The 13,572-nt window shown below is 42.9% G+C and overlaps 1 protein-coding gene across 1 annotated transcript in view; it reads left to right on the top strand.

The window, feature by feature from the left end:
- UGGT2 (UDP-glucose glycoprotein glucosyltransferase 2) overlaps positions 1-13,572 on the top strand; it is a 1,372,316-nt gene that overhangs the window by 699,961 nt on the left and 658,783 nt on the right. Inside the window, exon 17 of the mRNA XM_069204567.1 lies at positions 1,335-1,499. Coding sequence (XP_069060668.1) covers positions 1,335-1,499 — 165 coding nt within the window. The remainder of the gene's footprint in view (positions 1-1,334; positions 1,500-13,572) is intronic.

Below are 13,572 nucleotides of genomic sequence, written 5' to 3'. Positions count from 1 at the left end.
GGCATTTTCCACTTGGTTACTAAAAAACATTTATACCATAACCAGTTACACACCAGAGAGCTCAACGGAGAATGCTTATTGGATATACAATAATGTCCTTGTTTGGGAGATGATGTGGCCTAGCAGCCAGAGCTGCCTACTTTGATGTCCCACTCTCTGCTCTTGGCTCAACAGCATGAGATTCTGGGCAAATCACTTATTCCCCCTGTGCCTAACAATGTGAAATGTAATTTGTGAACTGAATTTGTGCAATCCCAACTTGATGTACACAGTCTTGTAGATCGTTTTCCATTCCCCCAAGTAATGTGCAGTCCTCTGTTGCTTGGTAGCTACGTTTGCGCTAAAGTAATACCAGTACATACATACAATATAAGTAACACATTTTAAAAAGTACAAAATTATAAGCTTAGTCTTTGCCACTAGGTTCAAGGTCTGTATGTTACAAAGGTTCTCCAAACCAGAAGACCATTCACTGCTGCAGAAGATACGTCAGTACACCTCTTAGCTGAGGTTTGGTGAAAAAACAGAAAGCTTTGAATTACCTGGGACTTGACAAGAAGCCAAATGCATTGAACTTTGATTTGGCTATTTGCATGTAATGGGGCCAATGAGGAGTGTCTGGGGCTTGTTTCTTCTGCATGACACATACACATTTTTTCCATTCTCTGCTGAATAAGAGAGGCAGGGTTGAGTCATACCTCACACATGATTGACTTAGAGTAGTACCGGCTCTTTGCATGGACATTTCACTTCTGAACGTAAGCAAAGATGAGAAAAGTTGGATTACCTTATTGGGTGGGATGCCTTTGGAAGTTTTCACCATCTCAATAGAAAACAAAGATCTGAAAGGAGAACTGATTTTTCTGACAGGAAACCTATTTATTAACTGGTCCCCTGTCACCCTCAACTGTTTTTCAGCAATCTTTTTCTAGAAGGTAGTAAATATTTGTTTTACTACATCCTAAAATTGAGAGAACACGTGTATCCATGTATCCAAACTGAGGAAGCTTTGAAGCTGTTCCCGACAGCTTTTGGGCAAGCAGGGAACCAGGTTAATATTCGTTAAGTGTTTTTAATGATAACAGCTTTGGCTGAATGTGCGTTATCTTCCTAGTGGTACATATTTGTGGATGTGTAAGGTTGATACATGTGTGTGCTTCACTGCTCATAATCCATCTCTATAATCCGGAATGTGATCCTGTTATAGTTGATAGAAACAGAATCCTGTGCAGCACTTTCTACATTATTAGTGCAAATCGTCTTTCTGATGTCCCTGTTACCTGCTCTAGTCAGCTAAATTATATTTAACGTTGTGGTGTGTCTGATCTAAATAGGAAGGAGCTACCTATTATAAGAAGATGGGCCTGGGCCCACTGCCTCAAGCTCTCTTCAACGGCGTGCCCCTCAGCAGCGACGAGATGGATGTTGAAGAGTTAGAGACAGTTATTCTCCAGAAGATCATGGATGCCACTGGCTTTTTCCAGCGGGCTGTTTTTATGGTAAGCTTAATATTTTCACAATATTCAAACTAGATCCAGTGACTGAATGGTTTAATGTTTTCCCTCACACCATTTACACCAGTATCTCCTCATCTTTCTCATGTAATGCGTATGTCTTTCTGGCTTCATGGTCTAACTGAAAAGTTGAAATATATTTACAGTGCAATTTGAAGGCATCTGCCCATTTACAGAAACTCAGAGACCTGTTCGACTGGTGTGTTTGTTGTATGTAACCTGGGCCTGTCGGGCAAATATACAATTTATACACGATTTAAGAAAGGTCATGCTCAGAAAAGTAGCCAGGCAACTGATATAAGGAATCTTTGCAGTGCGTACTAATTGAACTGAAAGTTGAATGCACAGTAATACTTTTCTAAAGTTGTACCTCAAAACCCTAAAATAATCACTTCAGCAATCAACACTACACCCGAATATGCAGGTGCTTAGTTGGCTGTCTCCTGCAACAGCAGTCCTACTGATACAAATGGGGTGCTGCACCTGGTGCTCCCTGGCCCTTGTTGAAGAATAGAAATCCTGTGTACTAAAACGCTCAACATGGTCAACATGAGATTGTCACTGTGCCACGTGTCTCACATCTACTGGAGACATGTTTGAACTAACGTTTCGTTAAATTTAACCCTTTGAAGTTGATGTAAAGTGCCATGTATGTTGATGGTGTTGAGATTAGATTACATATATGTATGTGTGTGAGTGCGCCGCTTCTAGTACTTGTAAACAACACTTCAGTGTGTGCTTTGTAGATGTAGGAAAGGACAACCATATTCTCATCTTAATCAGTTTAAGTGACAGATCTCCTCATCTCTAAATCATAAACAGATAATGAAAAGATAACTTTTGTCTGGATACAAATTGTAAGGAAATACCTTCTTGGCATGGTTACCCCTTAACCTTTTGCCTTTGCTGATGCTGTTATGATTGAAAGTGTGCTGGGACCCTGCTAACCAGGCCCCAGCACCAGTGTTCTTTCCCTAAACTGTATCTTTGTCTCCACAATTGGAACAACCCTGGCACTCGGGTAAGTCCCTTGTAACTGGTACCCCTGGTACCAAGGGCCCTGATGCCAGGGAAGGTCTCTAAGGGCTGCAGCATGTCTTATGCCACCCTGGAGACCCCTCACACAGCACATGCACACTGTCTCACAGCTTGTATGTGCTGGTGGGGAGAAAATGACTAAGTCGACATGCCATGCCAGCCTCACACTGCCTGTGGTATAGGTAAGTCACCCCTCTAGCAGGCCTTTCAGCGCTAAGGCAGGGTGCACTATACCACAGGTGAGGGCATTTGTGCATGATCACTATGCCCCAACAGTGTCTAAACAAAACCTTAGACATTGTAAGTGCAGGGTAGCCGTAAGAGTATATGGTCTGGGAGTTTGTCAAACCCTAACTCCACAGTTCCATAATGGCTACACTGAAAACTGGGAAGTTTGGTATCAAACCTCTCAGCACAATAAATGCACACTGATGCCAGTGTGCAATTTATTGTAACATACACCCAGAGGGCATCTTAAAGATGCCCTGTGAATACCTACCGGACTTCTAGTGTAGGCTCACCAGTTTCTGCCAGCCTGCCACACACCAGACATGTTGCTGGCCACATGGGGAGAGTGCCTTTGTCACTCTGTGGCCAGGAACAAAGCCTGTACTGGGTGGAGGTGCTTCTCACCTCCCCCTGCAGGATCTGAAACACCTGGCGGTGAGCCTCAAAGGCTCACCCCTTTTTTTTACAGCATCCCAGGGCATCCCAGCTAATGGAGATGCCCGCCCCTCCTGCCACTGCCCCCACTTTTGGCAGCAAGGCTGGATGAGATAATGAGAAAAACAAGGAGGAGTCACCCACCAGTCAGGACAGCCCCTAAGGTGCCCTTAGCTGAGGTGACCCCTGCCTTGAGAAATCCTCCATCTGGAGTTTGGAGGATTCCCCCAATAGGATTAGGGATGTGCCCCCTCCCCACAGGGAGGAGGCACAAAGAGGGTGTAGCCACCCTCCAGGACAGTAGCCATTGGCGACTGCCCTCCCAGACCTAAACACACCCCTAAATTCAGTATTTAGGGGCTCCCCAGATCCCAGGAAATCAGATTCCTGCAACCTGAAGAAACGAGAAGGACTGCTGACCTACAAGCCTGCAGAGAAGGAGGAAGACGACAACTGCTTTGGTCCCAGCCCTACCATCCTGTCTCCAACTTGGAAAACCTGCAACCAGCGACGCATCCGACAGGGACCAGCGACCTCTGAAGCCTCAGAGGACTGCCCTGGACTAAAGGACCAAGAACCTCCCGTGAACAGCGGTCCCTGTTCAAAACCAGCGACTTCTTTGCAACAAAGAAGCAACTTCCAAAGACTTCATGTTTCCTGCCGGAAGCGTGAGAATTCCCACTCTGCAGCCGACACCCCCGTCTCGAGATCCAGAGAACAAACACCTCAGGGAGGACTCCCCGGCGATTGCGAGCCCGTGAGTAACCAGAGACGACCCCCCTGAGCCCCCACAGCGACGCCTGCAGAGAGAATCCAGAGGCTCCCCTGACCGCGACTGCCTGTAACAAGGGGCAAGGGCCTGGAACCAACACTGCACCCGCAGCCCCCAGGACCTGAAGGAACCGAACTTCAACGCAGGAGTGACCCCCAGGCGACCCTCTGCCTTGCCCAGGTGGTGGCTGTCCTGAGAATCCCCCCCCCTGTGCATGCCTGCACCGCTAGAGTGACCCCCAGGTCCCTCCATTGTTTTCTACCTAAAACCCGACACCTGCTTTGCATACTGCACCCGCCCGCCCCTGTGCCGCTGAGGGTATGTTTTGTGTGCCTACTTGTGTCCCCCCCCAGTGCTCTACAAAACCCCCCTGGTCTGTCCCGAGGACGCAGGTACTTACCTGCTGGCAGACTGGAACCGGAGCACCCCTGTTCTCCATAGGCGCCTATGTGTTTTGGGCACCTCTTTGACCTCTGCACCTGACCGGCCCTGAGCTACTGGTGTGGTAACTTTGGGGTTGCTTTGAACCCCTAACGGTGGGCTGCATATGCCCCAGAACTGAGACTTGTAAGTGTTTAACTTACCTCCTAATTTAACCTTTACTTACCTCCCCCAGGAATTGTTGATTTTTTGCACTGTGTCCACTTTGAAAATAGCTTATTGTCATTTTTACAAAGACTGTATATGATATTCCTTTTATTCAAAGTTCCTAAAGTATCTAAGTGAAGTACCTTCATTTAAAGTGTTTAATGTAAATCTTGAACCTGTGGTTCTTAAAATAAACTAAGAAAATATATTTTTCAATATAAAAACCTATTGGCCTGGAGTAAGTCTTTGAGTCTAGAAGTTAGATGTCCTTAAGTTTACCTCTTCGTCTTCATGTGTGTTTCTCCCTAGGAGTGGAAGAGCACCACTGGAGGCTTGTTCTCTTTCCATTTTTCACATTGTTTTGCTTTGCACTTCAGAATAACAGAACTATACACTTCAGGACAATTTAGGGCACAACATGAAACAATTGCTCCTTCAACTTGTTAAACATTTTTTCTCCTTCGAATCCTGCAATCGACTACGCCAAAATGTTGTGCTTTCACTAATGACCGAGCTGACAACAATCTCTGGGATGCACTTCTTAGTTTAAAGAAGACATTTATTATTACTTCACCACGAGGTTCCTGAGAGAAGGAGATTAGTAGGTTGGAGGCACACGTTTAAAAATAGTCACAGCAATGAAAGGAAAATATATCAACGTGATTCTCAATTGCAATGTGCACAGCAAATATATGTGATTATATTATAGCATAACTTCAAAGCAAAAAATAAAAGGCAAAATTCATCACCGTAGGGCCTATCACTGCTCATCATCTTTCTCATGCCCACAAGTTGATGACTCCTGTTCAACTGCAAGAAAGAGATTTTCCACCCTTACGAGACAGGTCAGGCAGCTGACGTCTGCTCCAGACTGACGTCTCTGAAAATTACCCTCGCTGCTGCCCAGGAACACCTTTTATAGATTGAATAATGAAAAAGCCTGCTGACAGGCCCTTCCTTCTAATAGTCAAAACATGTTTTCAAGGCTGCTTTTCCCAAGGCTGCACTAGAGAAAAACACAAAATTTGCGCTTCCTTATCATTCTAGTGTTCGGTGAGAGAATCTACGAAAAACACAAGCTTGGTATACCATGTGGAAAAAAACAGCTCTTCTGCAATGTCTCAACTGCAATGTCTAACGCACGATAAAGCCAATAGGCAGCTAAACTGAATACAAAATGTCTAATGCCACGTTAAAGCCAATAGGCAGCTAAACTGAATACAGAATGTAATGTCTAATGCCACGTTAAAGCCAATAGGCAGCTAAACCGAACACAAAATGTAATGTGCTACTGGTGAAAATTGAACAACTAATATGCACAGTGGTGAAACACAAAGTCAGTGGTCAAAGATAATTATTTTCACTACACACATGTAGAAAAATGAAAAATAATCTTCAAGTTATCAGGGGCACCTTTGAACTTGGTTCCCTCATATTTGACTCCACAAAATCTGATTTGTAAAGCTTTTAAAACTTTCCTTGGAAATTATTCTAGCTCAGGTGCATAGGTCGGGTGAAGAGCCAGCTGCTGCATCCTCCGTGTCCATATTGGATCTAGATTAGTTATATGAAATCAGGTCTTTAAAAAACAATTTGCTTTAAATGAATACATTAGACATTGTTTACATTGGTAATTAAAATATTTTAAAACAGTAAATTTGAATTCCTTAAAACTGAAAAAAATCTCACTTCAGGTTTTGTTGCGATCCTGCTTTTTTTTATTTATGATTCAGTGAGATCCATTTTTCGAATTAATATGCATTTCACTTATTAGCACCCTGTCCTTGTGTCCTTATACATTTGTCACTTTAGCATTGATGAAGCTAAAGTATATCCCCTTTTATGGCTGATCACCAGTTGTTTTCTGCTTTTGGCAGGATCTCTGCAGAAGCCACCCGGGCTTGCCCTGCTAACACCACTATCCATTTGCCTTTTTTCTGTTTTCAATCCAACAAAACAAATGGACACCTGTAGACTCCCCTCAACTCTTCTCTTTCTTTGTCTCAGTTTGTATCACTTGTCACTTCTTCCTGCTCTGTTGTCTTTTTTGCTCTGGTTATGGAGCACCTCTGCTGTCTTCCAGTGCTAATCAGAGCCGTGAACAGAATATACACAGAGAATGGCAGCATAGCAGTCCCTTTCAGCCCTTGGCTGCTAGAAGGTTCGCTCACATTTTGTAGCCGCCCTCACTATAGCCATTTGGTGTGAGTATTGTATGTCATAATGTATGACGTCTTGCATGTTTACTTATAAGAATCCAGTAGGCAAAGGAATCCGTCTCTGGAATATCAGATGATCACTGCCAGACTGTTGGCAATGTCTTGGAAGCATGAAGTCCATGTTGTGGAAGGTACCCTTGCAGTGTTAGCTGCCTTTGGGCTTTAGCTGGTTGGCACTCTTAAACACTCCACAGAGATTTTCAGTACAACACAACTGCAGCTCACCTTGGTGCAAGTGCTGCATGGTTTCCTAGTACCACACTATCAATGCCATGTGATTTTGTGGTTGATTGTAGTCTAAAAGGGGATGCATACTGACAGTCATCACACAAATGGTTTACCAAGCTCTACTCAATAATCCACCACCTTGGATTAGGAAAACGCAAATACCTTAAACCCAAGGAGGTGTCATGGATCACATATACATTGGAACCAAAACCTGGACTTTTGTATAGTGGTGGTAGATCCTGAAATAACTAATTTTCCAATAATTATTTATTATAACACATTTTAAATAAAAGGAAACCTTGGTTTACTATATGCGTCCTCCAGTTCAAAATTGGTTAGTAGTATTGTAACAAGCTGTTGTAGACAGGAAAGACAGACCATAAGAGAAGGCTTGCTCTGAGGGCTGGATTCTCATGTGTAGCTTTAGACAATGTGTGTCAGCTGGCTTTAACTGAAAAAAGCTGAACACCTTCCAGCCTACTTGCACAGTTATCAAAAATATTTTGCAAATTATCTCACTAACGTGTACATAATTTGAACTGTGTATAATGAAACATTAAGAAAACAGTTTAACATTTTTAGTCATGTTTTATATTTTAATTGTTTTCCTTGCATGGGAGGGGGAAACTACACTTACCAAGCTTAACCAAGCATAAGGGGAATCTCTAAGTGCTTTAAAACACATTTTGGCATCCTGTTGCATCGGACGCGCCAGGACGAAGACCAGGCCCTTCTGCACCTGTCATCTTCATTTGAGGACAGTAAGCCCCAAATTCACCCTCTTGGCTCTGTATTATGTTACCATTATCAGTAAAACATAAGGTGACCACTGAGACCAGCAAGGGTAAGGTGGTTATTTTTCTCTTTAAAAAGCACCTAAAGAATTTACACTGACTACCCGTTGCCTCAGTACTTTGCAAGGTGCTATCTCTGATGATGAATCTGACATCAACATGGATACAAATGTTTCATTGCATATACTGTACAAAAATGTCATTCGAACATCTGAATCTAATCTAGGGTGGCAGACTTTTCTGACTGGTGCTGAGGTTCATAACCTATCGACGATCCTGCCTTAAACGTTAATCAGATAATCACTAATGACTATTTAACTTTGAAATCCAAATCTAGAAGCAGAATCAAGAACAGGAAATCCACTATGACTTTAAGCCATGTGATACAAACATGATTGTTGATAACATATTATCTAGGCTTACGTCCATGTTTGATATCATTTTTGACAAACTGAAATCATTGTAACTTGCTTATGAGTTAATTACATTATTTAATCAGTTTGCTGAGAGGTAGTATGCGTCTGCAGACCTTATTGTCTGTAACATCTTGCACATGTGCATAATCCTCTAAGGCCCAATCAGCTAGTACAATCAATTTTTTATAATAATGATGTTAATGCTTCTTTTGTAATCAAGATGTTTTGAACCTCCAAACACAGCCCTTCAAGTAACCTCTTTTAAGTTTTAACGAATGTCCCCCCCTTACATCTCAGCATAAAGAGGAACACCTGCAATTAGTGATTAAAGTCATCCATTGGCTTTATATTAACTGTGGAAAATAGCTGAGTATTCAGGTTTTTCAGAGAGATGTGAAAACAATAAGAAGACTGGGGTGTGTGTGTGTGTGTGTGTGTAACTCTATTATGGCTGAAACAGGTGCTTACGTTATTGTCTAATTCAAGAACACTTATTCAACTACCAGTATATAGATCTGCTCTCAAAATGACCCTTTGCTCCACTGTCTAACTATATTGGATCCTTTAGGATATTTCTATAAAACCCCCCTCCACATTCGACAGCCACTGGGCGTCCAGTATACCCTCCTGTATTAATAGGTCGACCATTGATGGGAATTACCTGTGTTGTCAAGCTTGATGTATGTCCAACATATTTTAACCTCTTTCTGGACTAAAACAGATGGATTAATATCGGTATGATGACATGATCATGTAGAGTTTGTTAATAATGACTTTGATCCCTCATATCACACGATTGTGCCCAGAAATGTTGAGAAGAAGAGGAACACTATACATATTATTTCTTGTAAAATGGCATTCAGATAAGGTTTGTTCAGTTAAATGTTGGTTAACATTTATACTAACTTTCAAATTATTTCCATGCAAGACACCTGGGCCCCATTCTCATTTTACATCGGTAGATATTATACATTTGGTGCCCCTGGCACACTTTCTGTCTCTGTGAGATCCACGAGTAATTAAAAACAGATGTTACTAAGATGTAAAACACAGATGTAATTAAGTTTTGCGGAGTTTGAAACATTGTTACTTTTCAACTTGTATAATGATAATTTTCCTCCTAATGTCACTGGAAATATTGCTAAATTGTGCAGTGGATGGGTTATTTGAGTGATGGGGAGATAATGCTTGATAATTCACACAAAGACCTGGTGATTAGTAAATGAATTAGATGATGTTAGTAACCTATCATCTGTGGTCCCCCACAAGTTCGATGCTGATTTTAGAATGCTAACTTAGTTTTTGCTAAGAGGGAATTTTTTAAATATATACAATATTTTTCAGACTTCTCATTTACCAGCTTTATCAGCTAGGGGCTACAGTAGCACATTGATTGAATATTTGCCTTTAGCTCACTTTTGGTATGTGTAGCAGATTTTGTGGCTCTACCTACTTTATACTGTGATCACAACCCGCTCATGTTGAGCTTACGGATTGACTGCACCACAAAAGGATCCCCTAAGATATCCCCTCTTCTGAAACTATAGCTAATAATAGTAGAACTCTTGGCTGGAACAATTAAGGTAGTGTCTGTAACATTGATGTGTATTTTGTCCTGTCTACATGACCCATGCTCTGGAACTGATTTAAGTACTGCATCTAATACTTTTTGTGTATGACTTAGGATGTCTTATGGGCAGATAATTGCAGAATAGTGAATACTGCTGTTAACAGATATTGTTATTCTACCTGTCATAAAGCCGACCGTGACTTAAGAAATGCTGTAAGCATGGTTCTGCGTAATCATAATTTTGTATGGATCTGTGCACAGGTGTATAAATTTGCTCTCAGAGGTAGAAAAGCCTCTTAAAAGAAAAAAAAGCTTGGAATGGCCTACTTATTGCCTCTAGTTTGGGCAGTTTTGCCGCTTTGTGGAAGGTGGTCAATTTGTTCCTTTTTATTAGAAACTTTAAGATTTCCAAATTTCAGTTGCATATTTCTGCATCCAGATGGGTGGATCATTGTAAGTCTGTTAATTGCTGTTACATAACAACCCATTGCCTGATTTAGTTTGGGATTATTGTAGGACTACATTAAATTTTATGTTTGATAAACTGAAATCCGCTTTCCTGAAGAGTCCTTCAAATATGGCCCCATGACCTGATGGTCTCCCATTAAAATATTTTAAGCACCAGATTGACCTATGAATCCCTTTTCTAACAAATGTGTTGAATAGTGTTTGTGCTTAACATATCTCCTCTTCCTGGTCTACATGAATCATTGCATCACTATTTCAAAAAAAGTGGGGGGAGATAAATCAGACCCACAGTGTTTTCACGCAATCTCCCTTGATCATAACACAATTAAGATAATTGGGAGCATCCCCATGGCAAGGATTCAAGGGTAGGCTGGTGAAAAGGGGATTATCACTTATTGTCAAGATGGATTCTGTCAGAGCGTGAGTACAATTGAACCATGCTTAACCTACATGGTCTCATATGTAAATATGTTTAAGTAATGAATGGTCCCTCCATTTGGGATTCATGGATTTGAATTCTGTGTTTGAGAGGGCTAGTGGGGCTAAAATCTCTGTTAAGCCAGGTAACAATGGCGTGGGTATGGCTACAGAGAATTCTCTGCAATATCTTCATTATGGCTTCACAACACGTTGGCCAACTTCTGTTGATTAATTTTCTGTCCGCTTTAATCTATATAGAGGAGTGTATCAGGATTGTGTACTCTCCCCTTATCTGTTTACTTTATATACTAATCAGCTAGTCAACATTTAGATGGTGAAGCCAGTGATGCCTCACAGTTGCAGTATACATTTATTTCTGTTCTTTTATACACTAACAGTGCTGTCCTCATCTCCAGAACTGCCATTGGCCTTATAAAACGTATTGACTACTATGCAAATCAATAGGTGGACAAGAATCTAATGTTTATGTTTGTTAGTCACATGTTCTAATGGTAGGTCCTTAATCGACCAGGTCTAGAGTGCATGCTATAAAAGGCCATGTAATTTGTAAAGTACCATGGTACTCTTATTCAATCAGTATATTTGATAATACCATGAACTGACTATCTCTATTAAAAAGTAGGAGCCTTCAGTATGTTAAATAAGAAGGGGCTGTTTTTCATTGTTTAACCAAGGTTGGGTCAAAGCAAATTAAATGGATTAAGTCCATTTGTTTAGCCAAATGCATCTCTGGCCACATACTGGGCAGGTGTATGATGGTTCTCATGGATTCTTCTAACCCCAGATTCCTCACCTTATGAATAGTCCCCCAGGCATCAGACTGGATCTTTAAACTCGAAAGCAGTACTCCTGTATGCCGATAAGTGGCATTGCATGACTCTGCACTGACGTAACTCTGCTCCGAAAGTGACAAGCGGGGCTGAACATAAGTACAATCCAGGTCTGCTGAAATCAGTTCCTTTCATTCTACACCTTCAGACACAAAGCTCTTATCTTCTTCTCCTTGACAAGTTTTTTTCACCAATTTCTCTTTTGTACCAGTGTGCTAGGTAACTAAGGGGGTCATTCTGACCCTGGCGGCCGGTGACCGCCAGGGTCACCGACCACGGGAGCCCCGCCAACAGGCTGGCGGTGCTCCCTCGAGCATTCTGACCGCGGCGGTTCAGCCGCGGTCAGAAACGGAAAGTCGGTGGTCTCCCGCCGACTTTCCGCTGCTCGGGGGAATCCTCCATGGCGGCGGAGATTCTGACACCCCCTACCGCCATCCTGTTCCTGGCGGGTCTCCCGCCAGGAACAGGATGGCGGTAGGGGGTGCCGCGGGGCCCCTGGGGGCCCCTGCAGTGCCCATGCCAATGGCATGGGCACTGCAGGGGCCCCCGTAAGAGGGCCCCGCAAAGTATTTCAGTGTCTGCAAAGCAGACACTGAAATACGCGACGGGTGCAACTGCACCCGTCACACCTTCCCACTACGCCAGCTCCATTCGGAGCCGGCGTCCTCGTGGGAAGGTAGATTTGCCCTGGGCTGGCGGGCGGCCTTTTGGCGGCCGCCCGCCAGCCCAGGGCAAATCTCAAAATACCCTCAGCGGTCTTGTGACCGCGGAGCGGTATTTTGTCGGGGGAACATTGGCGGGCGGCCTCCGCCGCCCGCCAATGTTAGAATCACCCCCTAAGTCATCGTCCAAGGCAACAGGGTTTAAATCTTGTAGAGACTGTCACAAACACATGTCTGTGATAGACCTCACGAGGTATGCCTGCTGTTAAAGCATGACTCCAGGGCCTGCGACGATTGTGCTCAGATGAATACAAAGACTACACAGGACCACTAGGTGAAACTGTCACCAAAAACTTGTGGCTCCAAGCAATGACCAGTCAAAGATGAAACAGAGGTCCCTTCCTGCTCCTGAAGTTGTTCCTACAATATGTCCTTATTGCTGTCATAGTGTTTGGATAAATTGAAGAAGAAGCACAAGAACTCTTTTCAGGAATTTGCCTCTTCCTACCACTCCCGAACTCCATAGAGGGAGCGAGGGCATCAACATAGCTCTCGGTTTTGCTCACAAAGAACTGAAGAACAGATTCTGAGTCTGGTTTTGATGCAACCTTAATTCCTGAGTCCATTGTAGATGTCACAGCAAATAAATGCCTTTAGGAAGTATATGCTCTGCATATTTGGCATACTTCTGGGGCACCTTTGGGCCCTAAGGATCCTCAGATGCTTTCATTTTGGGGTTTCACCAGTGGATTCACTCTCAGCGCCATCTGTGACTCTTCAACCTGCTTCAGGCTCCACACTGGCTTCAGTGCCAACTTCGGCACCAATCACCACGCTGGTTCTCTTCACATTGACACTGGCCACAGGGACTGACACGTTTCACTGAATAATGGGATTTGGGTTTGTGTAAGTAGAGCACCTTAGCTCAAAATATATAAAAATGATGAGCGTATATTGGTAAACAGTGAATTTGGGCTGTACCTGGATGTGTTGCTTTAATAAAAGGTAGACCATGCATATAAGGTAAAAATATTTTCTGTAGGGGTATTGTAACATGTCTCCTATGTCCCTTTTACTTCCCACACTCTAGTTCGAAACACAGAGCAACATAATGAATGTGATATGATGGAAATGCATTTTTTAATTGAAGGGTTTGGAACGCTTTTTGACAAGTAGAGTGTTTCAGTCGTATGTAAACGATAAATAATCTTGGGGGCATGGCCAAGATAGCAGCTCGTGTGGATGTGTTTGACTGAAGCTTCGCCCCAGACCCCGAATAATCCTGCTTCACCAGGCCCTCAAAAGTTCCCTGGGGCTGACATTAGATGCTATGGAGCACTCCCAGACACTGTGGTTTGGCGAAAATAGC

This window comes from Pleurodeles waltl, chromosome 8, assembly GCF_031143425.1.
Source record: "Pleurodeles waltl isolate 20211129_DDA chromosome 8, aPleWal1.hap1.20221129, whole genome shotgun sequence".
In the NCBI taxonomy this organism is placed as follows: Eukaryota; Metazoa; Chordata; class Amphibia; order Caudata; family Salamandridae; genus Pleurodeles; species Pleurodeles waltl.
Note: the sequence above shows the minus strand (reverse complement) of the source record. Positions and strands in the feature narration are given on the sequence as shown.